Genomic DNA, 14,255 nt, shown 5'->3' with positions numbered 1-14,255 from the left:
AGGCATGTGGTCTTTTATGACCCATGCTGTATGTACTCCACTTGTGGCATATTATAAAGGTTAAAAAACAGAAGAAAATGTGTTTACAGAAGAAATGCTGATATATGGAAAGGATATAATATTCATGTTTGAAATCAGAAAATATATTATTCAGATGCTTTTGAATGCTAAATGTTTTGTGTAATTGTACATAATGTACAATTGTATATATGTATATAATGTATACAATATACATGTATATACAATGTACATGTATATATACATGTACATATACATGTATATGCAATGTACATTGCAATTATACTAATGCTGCAGGTAAAATTCTTTAAAAAAAAATCTAAAACACACCAGTCCCAGTCAAATCACCCAGACCTTAGTGAAGGAGAGCTAGCACAGCAGTACACATACACACAGAGCAGAAGTGGATTTTGGGGGGGTTTAAAGCAACACTACTGCCTATTGCCAGTAACATGTACAGGAGTATGCACCAGCTCTCTGAGTTCCCTCTGGTGCCACAGCTCTCTGTATCTCCAAGCTGACAGAAATCCTTTCTCCTCAAGATGTACCCAAACACAGCCAGTCTACGATTACCATTCTAGTGCTCATTCTCAAATCTGTGCCGTAGCTGTACAAATTTGTACCAGAGATCCTGATATTAACAGAAAAAAGTGGTGTAGAGAGAGGCACTCCAGAAGAAAGAGCCAGATGTTCAAACAAGATAATAAGTAGGAGAGAGAGAAAGCAGCTTTGGCAGAAACTGCTGTAGGGAAGGGAAGGGTGGTTCCAGGAATTGGGAGTATAAATTCTGATTAGGGCTGGGCTGGTATTTCCCACTTCAACTGCCTAGTTTTCTCTTTAATGAGGAAATGGAATTTTAACTTTTGCCCCCACTCAATGAAGAATTAACTGGGAACAAGGACTTGCCTTCATGATTAAGCAGACCCTAATCTCTATAGGTAAGCATAACCCCACTGAATGAGAGCATTTCAACTTGTACCTGATCTTACTCCAAAATTATTGTCCTTCAACTCTAATTAAATAATTTATCAAAGGAAGTGCAGTGATCAATCCTTTTCAAAGAGTAAGATAAAAATTTCTCCTTTCTGAACATGCTCAAGGTGGATCTTCTCTTCTTCTATGCTCCTTAGTCTAAAACACTAAACAAAGAACAGAAGATGGAGATCTTGAAAAACAGTCAGCAACAGGCAGACACAATTCTGAATTTACACTAATATAGATGGTTTGGTTGTTGTGGTTTTCATTCACTTGTTCAAAAACTACTTATTTTAGCTCTGCTGATACATGAATGAAAACCAGTCTGTACCAGGGGATACTCACAAGTACTTTGTATGGAAAGCCACTTACAGGACAAACACAAAGTAACATGTCACTTTATCAATAGAAATTTCCAACTACAGCCCATGTGGATCCTCCCATCAAGGATCTGTGTCAAATTAAAAAACAAAGGAGAGCCACTAATTTGATCACAGGGTTGGAACATCTCTTACAAAGCGAGGCTGAGAACTGGGGCTGTTGAGCCTGGAGACAGAAGGGTTTGGGTGATTTTAGATCCCCTTGCTCTAGCTAAAGGCCTTCAAGAGAGCTGCAGAGAGACTTTGCACATGGGCATGTACTGAGTGTAGAGATAGGACAAGGGAGAATGGCCTTAAACTGAAAGGGGGTGGGTTTAGGTTAGATATTAGGAAGAAATTCTTTACTGTGAGGGTGGTGAGGCACTGGCACAGGTTGCCCAGAGCATATGTGGACTCCCCACCCCTGGCACTGCTCAGGGCAAGGCTGGATAGGGCTCTGAGCAACTTGGTTTGGTGGAAAGTGTCCCTGCCCATGGCAGGGGGCTTGGAACGAGATCATCTTTAAGGTCCCTTCCACCCCAAATGAAACAATGATTCTATGACCTAGAGATCCTTTAAAATTCAGGAATTCCTTTTCTTCCAGTTGTGTAAACTATAAGTGGTGCTAAATCTTATTATTTTCTGCAGGTTTTACTATAAATTGTTCATTTTGGTGACAGAACTTTTCATTTTCAACACAAAGAGCCAGTTGTTGAGTAAAATGGGCTTTGAAATGCAGAGATAATGATCAAGAGGTAAAATTTATTAATAGATTTATGTGCTTTCATTCAGTTTAAAATCCCCATACTTCTCAAGATCAGACAAAATATATTAGCTATGGACACATGCCAAAAGAAGTACTTAATCTTTAAGAAAGAGATAAAAAGATAAAACTAGTGAGTGATTCAGTGGAAGGATGAGACAAAGGGGAAAAATTACTCCAGTCAATTAATGATACATGTTTCCTCCTTATGCCCTACAACATTCATAGAGTAATCAGGCTGGAGAGGTCCTCTAAAGTTCATTAAACCATTCTTCTTCCTCAGGGAAGGTTCCACTACACCTGAAGGTACACAGACATCTATACCTGCAGATGTTTAATCCAACATCACAAGTCTTTTTGTGGCCATTGCACAACCTCCCCAGGCAAGGAGCTGCACTGCTTCACTGTATTCCTGCATCTGCATCTGCTTTCTTCCTCGAATTAAATTATATTTCCCATTTTCAAACCTGGAAACATGAACAACACAAATTTAAAAGGCTGCTGCAAAACAAGATGGAGTAATCTGAAAACTATTTCATTCTCTCTCACAACTCTCCCTGAAGCCTGACAATCTCAAACCTGCTTTAAACTCCACACATAAACCCCACGAGTACAAAAATGTGCATATACCTTTTACACACACTTGCTATGTATGCAGGGTAATATTTTAAAATCAAGTTTCTTTAGTTCAGATATTAAAAACAAGCAGTGTGGGGTACAGTAAATTTTTTTCAGTTTTGTTTAAATTGGTAGATGCTCTTCATTTCAGACAATATACCAGCTACAAGAACACAGAATGATTCTTGGCTTGGTAACACAATTTTGGAAATAACATTAGATAATTAGTTTTGGTTCAATGGTTGTTGAATTAGTAATAGCCTAACTGATATAAATCATATTACCTGTGGAATAAAAAAGTACTGAAGTACAGATGAGACATCAGACGTAGGTCATTCCTTTATCTCACCAGCATTTCAATCACATTTAACCACTATCTGTACATTTATTTACAGTGAGTTTTTAACACTGATTCTCACCACTGAGTTCTCACATGTATGAAACAATCATACATGGTTTTCCATGAGGCTACAACATCTGATTACACTTTACCTTAAGAGTATGAACCTTAAATGTCATTGTCATGAACCTTAAAGGATCCCACAAGCGGCTCAGCTTCTAGGAAATGCAATTCTGGATAAAGACTGATTCCTGCAGTACGAAAAATGAAGTAACTGTGGACTGAAAAGCTGGCTGACACTTAAAAAATGCCTTCTTTGGTTGCATGATGAAGTTAATTCATTTGCAATGATGCTGCATTAATGCACCAGCTTCTACTGAAACTTCCAATCTTCCCCAGAGAGCTGCTCAAGAACAACTTTAACAGGTAATCTGCTTAATCAATCTCAGCAATCTAAACATGTGTCATGCCAGGTGCCTATGTGAACAGTGATGTGGATTGAGAACTGGCTGAATGGCAGATCCCAGAGGGTCATAAGCAGTGGCACAAGGTCTAGTTGGAGGCCTGTCACTAGTGGCGTCCCCCAAGGTTTAATATTGTTTAACTTATTAATCAATGGCTTGGATGAAGGGGCAGAAGCCTCCTCAGCAAGTTCCCAGCTGACACAAAGCTGGGAGGAGCAGCCAACACCCCAGAGGGCTCTGCAGCCCTTCAGAAGAACCTCAATGGGTTTGAGAGTGGGGCAGAGAGGAACAGTTTCAAATGTAACAAAGGCAAATGCAGGGCCCTGCACCTGGGCAGGAATAACCCTGGGTACCAGCACAGGCTAGGGCTGGCCTGCTGGGAAGCAGCTCTGTGGAGAAGGACCTGGGGGACAACAAGCTGTCCATGAGCTTATTGTGCTCATGTCCATGAGCTTATTGTGCCCTTGTGGCCAAGAAGGACAAAGGTGTCCTGGGAGTGCTTTAGGAAGATCATTGCCAGCAGGTCAAAGGAGGTGTTTAAAGTGTATCCCAACTTCCTCTGAGGTGAAATAAACAGCATGCTAAGGGCAGTTTACATGTGCCTTCCATCTAATAGTACAAAGCACACTCCTTTAATCATAGAGGCTTCAACCTAAATACATGATCAATACTATCACAATACTTACATTACGAATGTAAGTGCATGAAAAGCAAAACACTGGCTTAAACCAGTCCATCAGAAGAATCTCAAAACACAAGAAATAAAGTCATTTTAAGCTGAAAGTTAACCATTTCAAACTCAGTGCATTACCACCCTGCAGATCAACCACATTTAGTTTTTTACTGCTCTTGACAGCCCACAAAATCATTGTAAAATACAGATGCCTTCAACCATAAATGCAGTTCTAGATCAGTATAATGGGATTTGGACCCACCATGAGAAGGAGCAAACTCTGCCAAATTCCTGCTCTTAAAATGCCAGTTCTGTCCACTCAGTCCCCAACTCTCCCTTGTATCAACCACGATAGAGGCCAGTTTCCACTGTTAAGCTTTCCACATTCCTACAGCCCTGTGTATGATGTAAGCACACCCAAATTGCACACAGATAGTTTCTAAGAGATAACATAATGCTCCAGGGGGAAGATGCAAAAATAAAAAGCATGAGAAACTTATGGACAATGCAGAAATTTGATAGCTAGAGGTAAAAAACTAGGTATTGAGAGACTCATCATTTAGTTGAATGCAAGGGCAGAGGTGATGAATACAATGTAAGTTTTTAAAGATGAAAACATCAGGCGAAAAGTGCCTTTGTAAACTAAAGGCAGCAACATAATTAAAACCATGAATTAAAGCAGGTAAAATTAAGTCAGAGAGGAAAAAAAAATATCCATGTGGCTAACTTTTCTACCATCTAACAACAAACAAACAAAAAAATCAGGCTATGAGAAACCAAGGCTTTTAACTGAAGTAATTGCAAATATTCTATAAATACCGTCCAAGAAACCTGACCAGATTAATACCTCTCTGGTTTATAAAACAAAATACTTAAGAACCTATGAGTCTCAAAAAGATTTACAGTTACAGGGAGATTCACTGATTTTAGCTGAACCAAAGTTCAGGTTTTTTTATCTAGCAAAAAGGTAATTTATAAGGCTTTTAAAAAGCAATAAAAAGGTTCCTTTAGGATCAAAGGTAAAACCTAATTTATTTGCTAAATAATGACCTACTTAGGTTCAAGGGTTTTTTAAAGTTATTTAACTAAACTCTTTTTTTGAAGCACAGGAGACTACTGGCATGGTCTTAAAGTGCTTGTTATATGAACATAAACCACTTGATCTATGTTGAAACATGGCTGGCTTTCCAAAACAGAAATATCAGGATCAGGTTTTGTACTTAGAAATTCTAAGTTAATAGGACCATCCTTCTGAGCTTCCTCTTTGTACAGTGGTGTGGCAAGAGAGGTTTCCTTACAGAATGAATCAGAGGAACCTAAATCAGGCATTCTCAATTGTCCCAACAACCATTTGTACCATTTGCTACTAAAGGCAACCCAAGAATATAAAGCCAAAGTCAGTTTTTGAAAAATACAACTGTGTGTCATCCTTCAAGAATCAGAAAAAATTGTTGTGTCCTTGTAAAGATAAGCTTTTAGACAAAACAACTTACCTTTGATCCTTTATCTAAGCAGTCACAAAGATTTCAGAAACCAAAACTCACAGCTCTTAAGTTAAATAAAAGACAGGCAGCCTTGTTGTATACACAAATTCTTATATAGAAAACATCCAGGGTTACACAATAACCAATTGCTGGTGATTTCTGAACAAATACAGTTCAAAATGGACCATATTCATAGCATCCTTTGGTCAGTACTTTAACTTACATGAACTTTTCAATAATTAACACAAGGCTTAGGAGGTTCTGGTTTTGTGTTTACCAATGAATCAAAATACAAATCCATTGGTACTGTGTCCCAATTCGAAAAAGCCCCTTTTTCAAATGAAAATGAGGTAAAAGGTTTCTTAAAAAAGCCCAACATAAATCAATGAAATAGTCGTCCTCTTCCACGTCTGCTCTTGAGATGACTGGCAGAGCGCCGGAGGGTTTTCCTCTCCTGACGATGTCGTTTCTCAGCTTCCTGCTGTTTCCTTTGCTGCTCTGACTGGAATATTAAAACAAAAATAGACTCAGGTTCCTGTAAATTTATACATCACCTCATTGTCCTACATCACCCTAATTGTCCCAGTATCAATATATCAAGTCAGAATTCCATTAAGTTAATCTGGAAATGTTACAGTTAGTTGCCTCACGCTATCTTGTGTCAGATGTAACTGTTAATTCTAGATATCCCTTAGGCATTATCATTACAGGCTTTTCAAAGCAAATGTTTAACATAAAGATATAAAAAAACAGTGAATCATGTATTTCAGATAAAAAAAACAATGCTTAACAATACACTCCATAATTTATGTTTAAATACCCTTAAGAACATTGATCCAAATTTGTGGTTACTTAGTATCTACTTTGGTTAACTAGTGTTTTTAAGTGTAATCACAGAATCACAAAATAGAATAAGCTGAGTTGGAAGGGACTCACAAGTATCACTGAAACCAACCCGTGGCCCTACAGGAATCTCCCTGGCCAGAACCACACTATGTGCCCAAGAGTATTGTCCAAATGCTTCTTGAAATCTGTCAGGCTTAATATTGCACAATTTAATTTTAAAAAGACAGAACAATTAGTTAAATTTGCTGAAGCATACATGTTTCCTAAAACATGTTCTTAGGAGTTCTTGAAAGTGTTTGATAGACTGTATGCAATTCTAGAAGGACTTTCTACATAAAAGTAATTCTAAATCTCTGCTCCTGTGGCACATGATCTAGTAATGTTTCTTCCCTTAATTAAAAACATGCTGGAAAATATTCTGATGTACCATGTAGATGAAATGGTTCTTAGAGCCACGGACTATTATTTTCTTTGGAAGACTAAAACTTGTCTTTCAACTGTGCAGAAACTGTAACTAGCAGATGAACTAGCCAAGCTCAGGAAACTGTCCATGTCAAAAAGTACTTCAGCAATTTGAGCAATTTCAAGCAGCCCAGGATTAACTGCACTGAGAGTGTGACAGAATTACCACTGTGGATGCAGCTGCATCCCCACTGCACCTCATTCTGTAACCAGCATCATTCACATCAGCTTATCTCCCCCAGTCTCCCATTCACACACCACCTAAACTGAGCTAGAGGTTTGCTTGCATGGACAGCATGTTGGCTAAGGTGAGATACAAACCAGTTTAACAAATACAGCAATCAACCCATACTGGTATCAAGGCAGAAAAAGCTACTGGTTTTTAGACTTTGATGAAATTTATGAATTTCCATTTTCACTGCAAGTAGAGCAACAAGAAACCTGCTATTTGAAAATACAGGTAGTTTCTCCCTGTCTCCAGGCCTCTTCTGAAAGAGTCTTGATGAATCTTAAGTTCATGTTGACAGCTACTCATAGTGTACTGAAGCTGAATGACCTTGATCTGCATCAGAAATTTTAAGGTTTGGGGTTTTTAAAGGTCTTCCATACTGTCCCAGCAGTGTAAGTACTTTGGTATTTTAGAAATCACACTATTTTGTTAGATCTATTTGCTATTGATATTGAAAAATAAGCTGCCACACTGTCGGAACCATATTCCAATTCCCTGAAAACTAAACTGTAAAATATCAATGACAAATAGTTTCATCACTGGATGTGTCACTGGTAGCTGGGCATCAGGGGGCTGCCAACACACCACACCTGCAGGAGCCAAATTCAGCCTCAGTTCCACTGACTTAGGAGTTGAAGTGACACTGACTCCATGGAAGGACAATTCTCTCCCCTACTAAATCTTTCCACCTACTCCTAAATACACCTGCCCTTTGAGGAAAGGGCATCACAAAGCAGAAGCTGACATTTCAAGTGACATTAAAATCCCTTTTATGTCTTGTTAATTCTAACTCTTCATCCTCTGAAAAGGAGTGCCAAGACTGCACAGTGTGACTTCCTCCTAGCTCTCCCTGGCTCATTCCTTAGGACTTCAGAAGATATACACAAAGTCTGTTTATTTAAGAGAAGACTTGTTAAGTCTTACTTTGTTATTCTTTTAATAGGAGAAAATATCTTCACTGCAGATGCACTATTTTTCTTTAAATTAGATTTTTAAAAATCATTTTAATGCAGATGATGACTATGTACATATTTCAATAAAGCAGTATCGGTAAAAAGTCAGGAAAAGAAAATCCATACATGTTAGAAGCACTATAATTGAAGAAAACCCTCAAAGCTGTATCTTATCTGATGGAATCAAGTAAATTTGGCATTCTGAACCACTGCTGTCTCTTCTTCCTGCAAGGTCTGTCTACTTTGCTCTCAAATCTTTGTCAGTAAAAGGTGACAGTTCAGTGTGCACCACCAACTGCAAGAAACCTTGTGGCTTTGCAATTTGTAAGTTCAAGCTACTGTAAAAAAGATCTTTGAAGCCCTGCAAAGCCCATTTAATGAGCTACGAGACACCAGCAGTTACAGAGTTGGTAAAATTGCCAGAAAGGTTACCCTACAAGGCCCTGCAGAGGAATTTGCAACTTATTCCACAGTCACCACATTTTAAATTCCAGCAATATAGGAATCAAAAATAGATGAAAAAGTTCATCTGCAAACAGATAATAATCAGTAAACTAAGTAAGGTAGAAACAGTCAATAATTCTGTGGTTTTTTCCCCTTCGGGCATATCCAACATGACAATTAAATAACTACTTAGCCATTTTTGTGTTAGCATTTGACAGTGTTTTACCACTGAGAACAGTATTTGACCAGTGGTAAGGAGAAATGTGTTATAGCAAAGATGTTTACCTGAGGAAAACCAATTTGAACACCAAAGTAAATTTTGTCAGGTTAAGTATCAATTAATATGGGTCTTCAGCTTTTAAATTAGATCCTCTCTTCAGCTCTTAAGCAATTTTCTAGTACAAAAATCCCTAAGTGTACTGCAGCAGTAGAAGATGCACAGAGGCATTTATTTAACTGTCCCCACACCATAAAGCAATCACCTGTATGCAATCTACAAAATTCTTTAGAATGGAAAATCAAAACCCTTGGGCAAGGTAAATAGGCAGCAGTCAACTACACACTCCATATGGAATTTGACAACTGGTATAGGACCAGAGCTTATTCCTGTGACCTGTGTTACATTAGGTCAATAATAAAGGTGGTTTAGAGCTCTGCTTCCATCATGCTGAGACCTTTCAACATGCTGAACCAAGAGAAAGCCTAAACTGCAGCACCCTAAGCTGAATTTGGATCTGCAGACTGAGATCTGATCGGTGCTGGCACTGAAGTTAGGAAAGGCCACAAACTTCTGGTGGTACCTCTGCAAATAAACTATTAAAAGATGCAAGCCATTATTTTCCACTAGAACATAAGATTTTATGAGTGCTGCCTGAGTTATACAGGATAAACACAGAGTACTACGGGAGGCTTTCATTTTCTTGGCAAGAACCTGAAGAGTTGGCAGCTTATAAAGAAATGAAGAGGGACATTTGCTTGATGGTTTCCTGTTCTTTCATGCAAAAACTAAAGTTACTTGTGCATTGTCTTAAAAATTACATATATATATATATATACACACACATACATACATATACACACACATATAGCTCACCTTCTTTAATTTGAATGTTGCCTGTTTGCTGCCTACTGTGGTATCAGACACATTGAGTGTGCCAAGTTTTTCTTCAAGCTTTAAACGGTCTTCAAGAGTTTTCCTGCAGAGAAAAACTAACATTAGTCCCTATTTTTGCCATCTTTTTACTTATCTTTTAAATAAAAGATAATGCAGTCAAAATTAATCTCAATTTCTCTGAAACCCTGAAATGTCATAACTAAAAAAATAAACATTCAGGAAACAGAAATAAAGATAAATTCAAATCATTCTCTCCAGACACTGCTTTCAGTAGAAAAACTTTTAAAATTTATGTAAAGTTTATTGTTTTTGCTGCTAAAAATTATCATGATTCTAGTTGAGAAAGAAACCACACCCTTCTATTGCTATAGTTTTCTCTAAAATATCCAGTAAAGTTGGTGATATTAAACTGCACAAATAAAAAAAGTAATGCTAGATATATTCAGTTTTCTTGAAATCTTATAATTTCTGCATTGGAAACACTTTTGAGGGAAGGAAGTAATCTTGACTATACACCTGAACAAATTAATCTCCAAACAAAATCACTTTACTATTTAATCCAAGCACAAATGACTGTTTGGACACTGTGCCCACAACAGTCTAAGTAGTTTACTGAATAAAAGAACAATATAAACAGGAGAATGTGATAAAGACAGACCCTGGGCCTAGACAGGAGCTCCACAGGAGCATATGCCTTCAAGCCCAGTGCTTATCACTGAGTTTCTGTAAGCAAACTGGTGTAGAGTCTCTCCCTCAGGCACCAAACTCCAGCATTTCTGTGGCCAAGGGGGTAGGTGCTGTGGACAAAACTGACAATTTTCAGCTCTTCTCCACTGAAGTTAATGCCCTGCAAAAGCAAGCCACATGGATGTGCCCCAGTGGCTCCAGGTTGTGAGCTGGTATTTAGTCTCATGGTTGCCAACTTCAGTTAAGGTGGGCTGTAAACTGGAACAGCTGAGGAGTAGAAAAACACCTTGTTCCCACACAGCCTCCAGCTCAGGGGGAGGCAGGCAGGCAGGGACAGTGCTGCCTTCAGCCAGCCTCCCTAAAGACACCAGGGAGTCCTAACATGGCTCATCCTTCTCCTATAATGTAGGTCCTATCATTCAAGTAGCACCCTCTGAGAATATGACATGGCTTTTACAATCACACTCTCTGCATGTGCTTAGAAAACATTCCCTTTACTGTAAACAAAATTAGTTTCTGCAATTTGAGATTCTATTAGTGCCTCATTAGCTCTCTCTGAAGATGTCCAAGAGACCTTTTCTGTACAAATTTTAAAGCAGAAAAGAAATCATCATAAAAATAGAGATCATATATAAAAAACAGCAGCCACCAAAATCAACGGCTTTTACTGTGTATGAAGAACTCATGGCTGTGGCCTATGCATGAAGTCTCTGAAGTCCACTCAATTTTGGTTAATGAGCCATTTTATGTAACAAAGACTTTTCAGAATAACAATGAAAAATTACTGTCAAGAACTACTTTATTTCTCATGACTAGGTACTTTGTATTTTTTTCTGTAGTATATTTTTCATTGAGTACATGTAAAAACTTGTTCCATCTGTGCGAATCGGAAAGACAAGCTAAGCCTTAGAGCTAACTGTGGCAGAAGATCAGTCACCAACATTGTGGTGGGATTTCTACATTCAAGTGAAGCCTCATTTTCTCCCCTTTGAAAGTGAACTGGAGAAATATGGCTACTACCCAGCAATTATTTAGCATGACTGCCTAGACACTGCTTCAGTCAGGAGAAAAATTAAAATGAGTAGGTACTAGCAACATGCTGTGGGGTTGTAATCTTACTGAAAAAAAACATAGGTTTGGCTCTATTTATCTGAAAATGTGCAGACCTCAAATGATAGTGAATTGTACATACTGATAAACAAACAACAGCTGGGTTCTTTGTTTTGGTTGGGTTTTTTTACATCTTCCTGAACAAATTAATTCAAGGGATACATTCACAGCATTATGGGAAGCGAATTCCCCTGCCCTAATGTAAAAACCAAACAAAAAATTACCCATGCAAATTTTTTTTCCTCATTATAAGAGGACAGTTTTTCAGGACATCTCCTGCTGTAAAACAGGAATATCTCTTTACCAATACTAAGGAATATCAACTATGATTTTGTTGGCTTTCTTGGCCACCTCTGAAGACACATGCATTAACTGTCATACTTTTTATAAAATATGACTACTATAGTTTTTGATTTTGAAATTTTTTAACTTTAGTAACATACTCTTTAAAGGGACATCAAGTGTATCAAAAAACATCTTAGCACACAGATAAAAATCCTTTCCTTTTATGGTTTCCTTTCAAGTTACTAGGTAGGAAACTTATGTTGTAGGGAAAGAAAGCAAGGATTTGCAGCTTTGTTGTACAAGCTTAAGAGTACAAAAGGGGAAAATTAAACATAGATGGATTTGAAACAAGGGGTTTTATAGAACCATGAGTAAATTTTGCAGCTTTCCTGGACAGAAAAATGTGTATGTAGACTGTTGGTCGAGAAAGAAATTTATAGTACGCATCACTGCTTTAAAAGTTGGGCTTGGAGCCGTGCTGAGTCAGGAATATGTCAAAAGAAACACCCAGTTTTATATAAGTCATAAACTGTTTCCTCAGGTAGAACATTATATGATTAGAGAGAAAAAGAACATCTAGCCATTAAATGCATAGTGAAGGTATTAAGGTACTTAATTATATTGGTCACAGACCATCATCCTGTAACTTGGATATATCAAATCAAAGACAAACATGCCAGCCTCACCAGATTGTACATGCCACTACAGTCTTTCCAGTTTTCAGTATCCTACTTCAATTAATTACTTTTATGCTGACTATTTATCACTGAATGAGGCCAGCACAAAACATATTTATTTTCTCCATAAAATTCTAATATGTAAAAATGCTTACTAACCAAACAAGTTAGCTCAACACAGGCTAAATCATTATGACTACAAAATGGTAACAGATATGCATTATATGAAACAGATATCAGCTGTTGATTTTTAAATTTCTTTTAAGAATTTGATGAACACCAAACTCCATACTGAGAACAATGCTTGGATGAACACAAAGGGGATCAGTGAGTATACAGCTAATTGTTTAGACAATGATAAAAATCCCCATGTAAGTCAATTCAATGACACCAACTCAGAAAACAAAGGAAGTGATGCTACCACATTCATTTTTTTGGTCATCCTGGTCTGTCCTCAAATTCCTCTCCTTTTTTTTCTTTTACATTTTACATAACAGGCTATCTGTGCATCTACCAGAGAGGATATCTCTTAGCAGCAAATCTTAAGACATTCTCCTTTCTTTACAAGCAGTCTGTTAAAAGTCTTTTGATGGTTTATGTCATCATAGATATTCCTTCCTCTACAGCACAGGTCCGTGGTACATGCTTTTGCTTTTCCTGGGGTGAAGAAATTATTTTTCCCCCTTAAAACCAGATAAAATTTGTGCAAAAGAACAGTATATGAGTAGTCTGCAGCCATACAGTCTTTTAATGAAATATTTCACTTGCACTGAGAATACAGTGCCATTTGACCAGTGTTTCAGGCTCCTTCCAAGTTACAGCTAATATGACTATAAACCTAATCACAATGTAAAAAATTATTTTTAACCTATAATACTTTGCCAGAGTATCCAGAGTAGATTTTCTCCTGACAAAGAAGAAAAACTGACAAAATTAAAAAGTTGCTTCAGCGTCTGGAACAAAGGTAAAAAGAAAAATAATCAGAAGAAAGTTAATGGAAACATCTAAGGAAATTAAAAGTTCAGAATAAGTGGGCATATTCAATAAAAAGAAGAAAGAAAAATCCCTGTGTGAAATTACTTGCTGATAAAAACAGCTAAGGAAAACATGGCAATCAGTTTTGCTGAACTGCTATAAACCCCTTAGTTATAAAATACCACTATTTCTACTTAAAAGAGGTCTTACAGGTACAATATGGAAATCATAGACCATCTGACTACCATAGGAACACTGTCTTGCTAATACTTAAAAATCCATTTTACATGAGCATTCTAGTTAAAAGGTTGAATTTAATTTTCAAGTGTTTCTTTATGTGTCTCCTAAAAATTCCCATCATAAAACAACTAGATTGTAGAGTAGTCATTAGTGAGGTAAAGAAACAGCCCCATTGTATTATTAACTATCTTTCCTTTGACTGTATAATTTCATTCTAAGTAAAACCAAAATGTTTATTATGAAATCCATCTAGCCCAACAACCCATTTCCAACATCAGTCAAAATTCTGTTCTGCACCACCTGTGCTGCAAGAACTTTGAAGCTACTGTCTTGAAAGGTTTAATGAGTGTCTGTGCTCCAAACAATAAAATTCTATTAAATCTCATCTTCTGAAGGGCTCAACTCACCTCTGAAAAAAACTAAATCAATGAGATTTGCAGCCACTGAGCACCTCAAAGCCAAGTCCTTTAATTAATATGCTCTTTCTTTAGTTTGAAATGCTTATCCATGTACCCATTATTTCAGATGATCACCAGTTT

The 14,255-nt window shown here is 37.4% G+C and overlaps 1 protein-coding gene across 4 annotated transcripts in view; it reads right to left on the bottom strand.

The window, feature by feature from the left end:
- Positions 1 to 2,094: 2,094 nt before the first annotated feature.
- The window catches only part of NOL10 (nucleolar protein 10), a 53,442-nt gene continuing 41,281 nt past the window's right edge, over positions 2,095 to 14,255 (bottom strand). The window contains exons 20-23 of one of the 4 annotated variants that reach the window (XR_011681338.1): positions 9,722 to 9,824; positions 5,704 to 6,196; positions 3,226 to 3,324; positions 2,095 to 2,582 (exon numbers count right to left, since the gene is read on the bottom strand). Coding sequence is in view for 1 of the 4 variants with exons in the window: in XM_071440859.1 (XP_071296960.1) it covers positions 6,077 to 6,196; positions 9,722 to 9,824 (223 nt within the window). In the remaining 3 variants the exon portion in view is untranslated. Of the gene's footprint in view, positions 6,197 to 9,721; positions 9,825 to 14,255 lie in introns of all 4 variants that reach the window. The other 3 variants (XR_011681336.1, XR_011681337.1, XM_071440859.1) reach the window with 3 other exon arrangements.

Source organism: Agelaius tricolor, unplaced genomic scaffold (assembly GCF_023055355.1).
Source record: "Agelaius tricolor isolate 1412-34295 unplaced genomic scaffold, bAgeTri1.0.p SCAF_1, whole genome shotgun sequence".
In the NCBI taxonomy this organism is placed as follows: Eukaryota; Metazoa; Chordata; class Aves; order Passeriformes; family Icteridae; genus Agelaius; species Agelaius tricolor.
The sequence above is the reverse complement of the archived record's forward strand: the minus strand, read 5'-3'. Positions and strand labels throughout refer to the sequence as shown.